We start from the raw sequence: 660 nt of genomic DNA on the forward strand, positions 1-660 counted from the left end.
ATTTTCTAAGTGTGTAATGTAACCACTCAACTTCTATTCCACTCACATTATTTAGGCAGCAGTGGTGACCCTCTGGGATGTGATGGTGGTAAACAACTGGCAAGTCTTTTTGGATGCATTTTCAAGATATTCAAGTCCGTAAGTAGCACTAATAGTACTGAAAAAGTCCCATAGAGCTTATAAGGTAACCGAACCAGAATTATACACATAGCACAGTTCCAACCTTGTGTTTAGAGGGTGCTGCTTACCTTTCTTTTGGGTCAGTTCAGATGTATAGGAAATAAACCTAATGCTTCTGTGTCTTCCTTGTGGGTGAATGAATTTTTGTAGACCTAAAACCTTGGACATATCTTTCATTTGTCTTTCACGGCTTTATGGGAATGTTTGAATGAACTGAATAGTTTCTGGGTTGATCTGTTCCAATGACCCTTGGCTGATTAACCCAGCATGTGGTTAGGTTGTGGAATGCTCTTCTACAGGCTGTGTGAGGGGTAAATGTTGAACGTGATCTGGTGAAGACCAGACAAGTCATGACAGAGAAATCCATCGAGATGTGCAATGGAAACAACCTCTAGTTCAAGAAGTCTCTGAACTGCAAACAGTTGGAGATTGGGAGAGCACTTAGAGGGTAGCAGGATAGGTATTTTGCTATGGGTTTGC

At 41.2% G+C, this 660-nt stretch overlaps 1 protein-coding gene across 1 annotated transcript in view; it reads left to right on the forward strand.

Moving 5' to 3' along the window:
* TPCN2 (two pore segment channel 2) overlaps window positions 1-660 on the forward strand; it is a gene marked incomplete at its 5' end in the record, with an annotated part of 21,885 nt that overhangs the window by 18,836 nt on the left and 2,389 nt on the right. The window contains one exon of the mRNA XM_009081055.1: window positions 56-138. Coding sequence (XP_009079303.1) covers window positions 56-138 — 83 coding nt within the window. The remainder of the gene's footprint in view (window positions 1-55; window positions 139-660) is intronic.

This window comes from Acanthisitta chloris, unplaced genomic scaffold (genome assembly GCF_000695815.1).
Source record: "Acanthisitta chloris isolate BGI_N310 unplaced genomic scaffold, ASM69581v1 scaffold4298, whole genome shotgun sequence".
NCBI classification, from domain to species: domain Eukaryota; kingdom Metazoa; phylum Chordata; class Aves; order Passeriformes; family Acanthisittidae; genus Acanthisitta; species Acanthisitta chloris.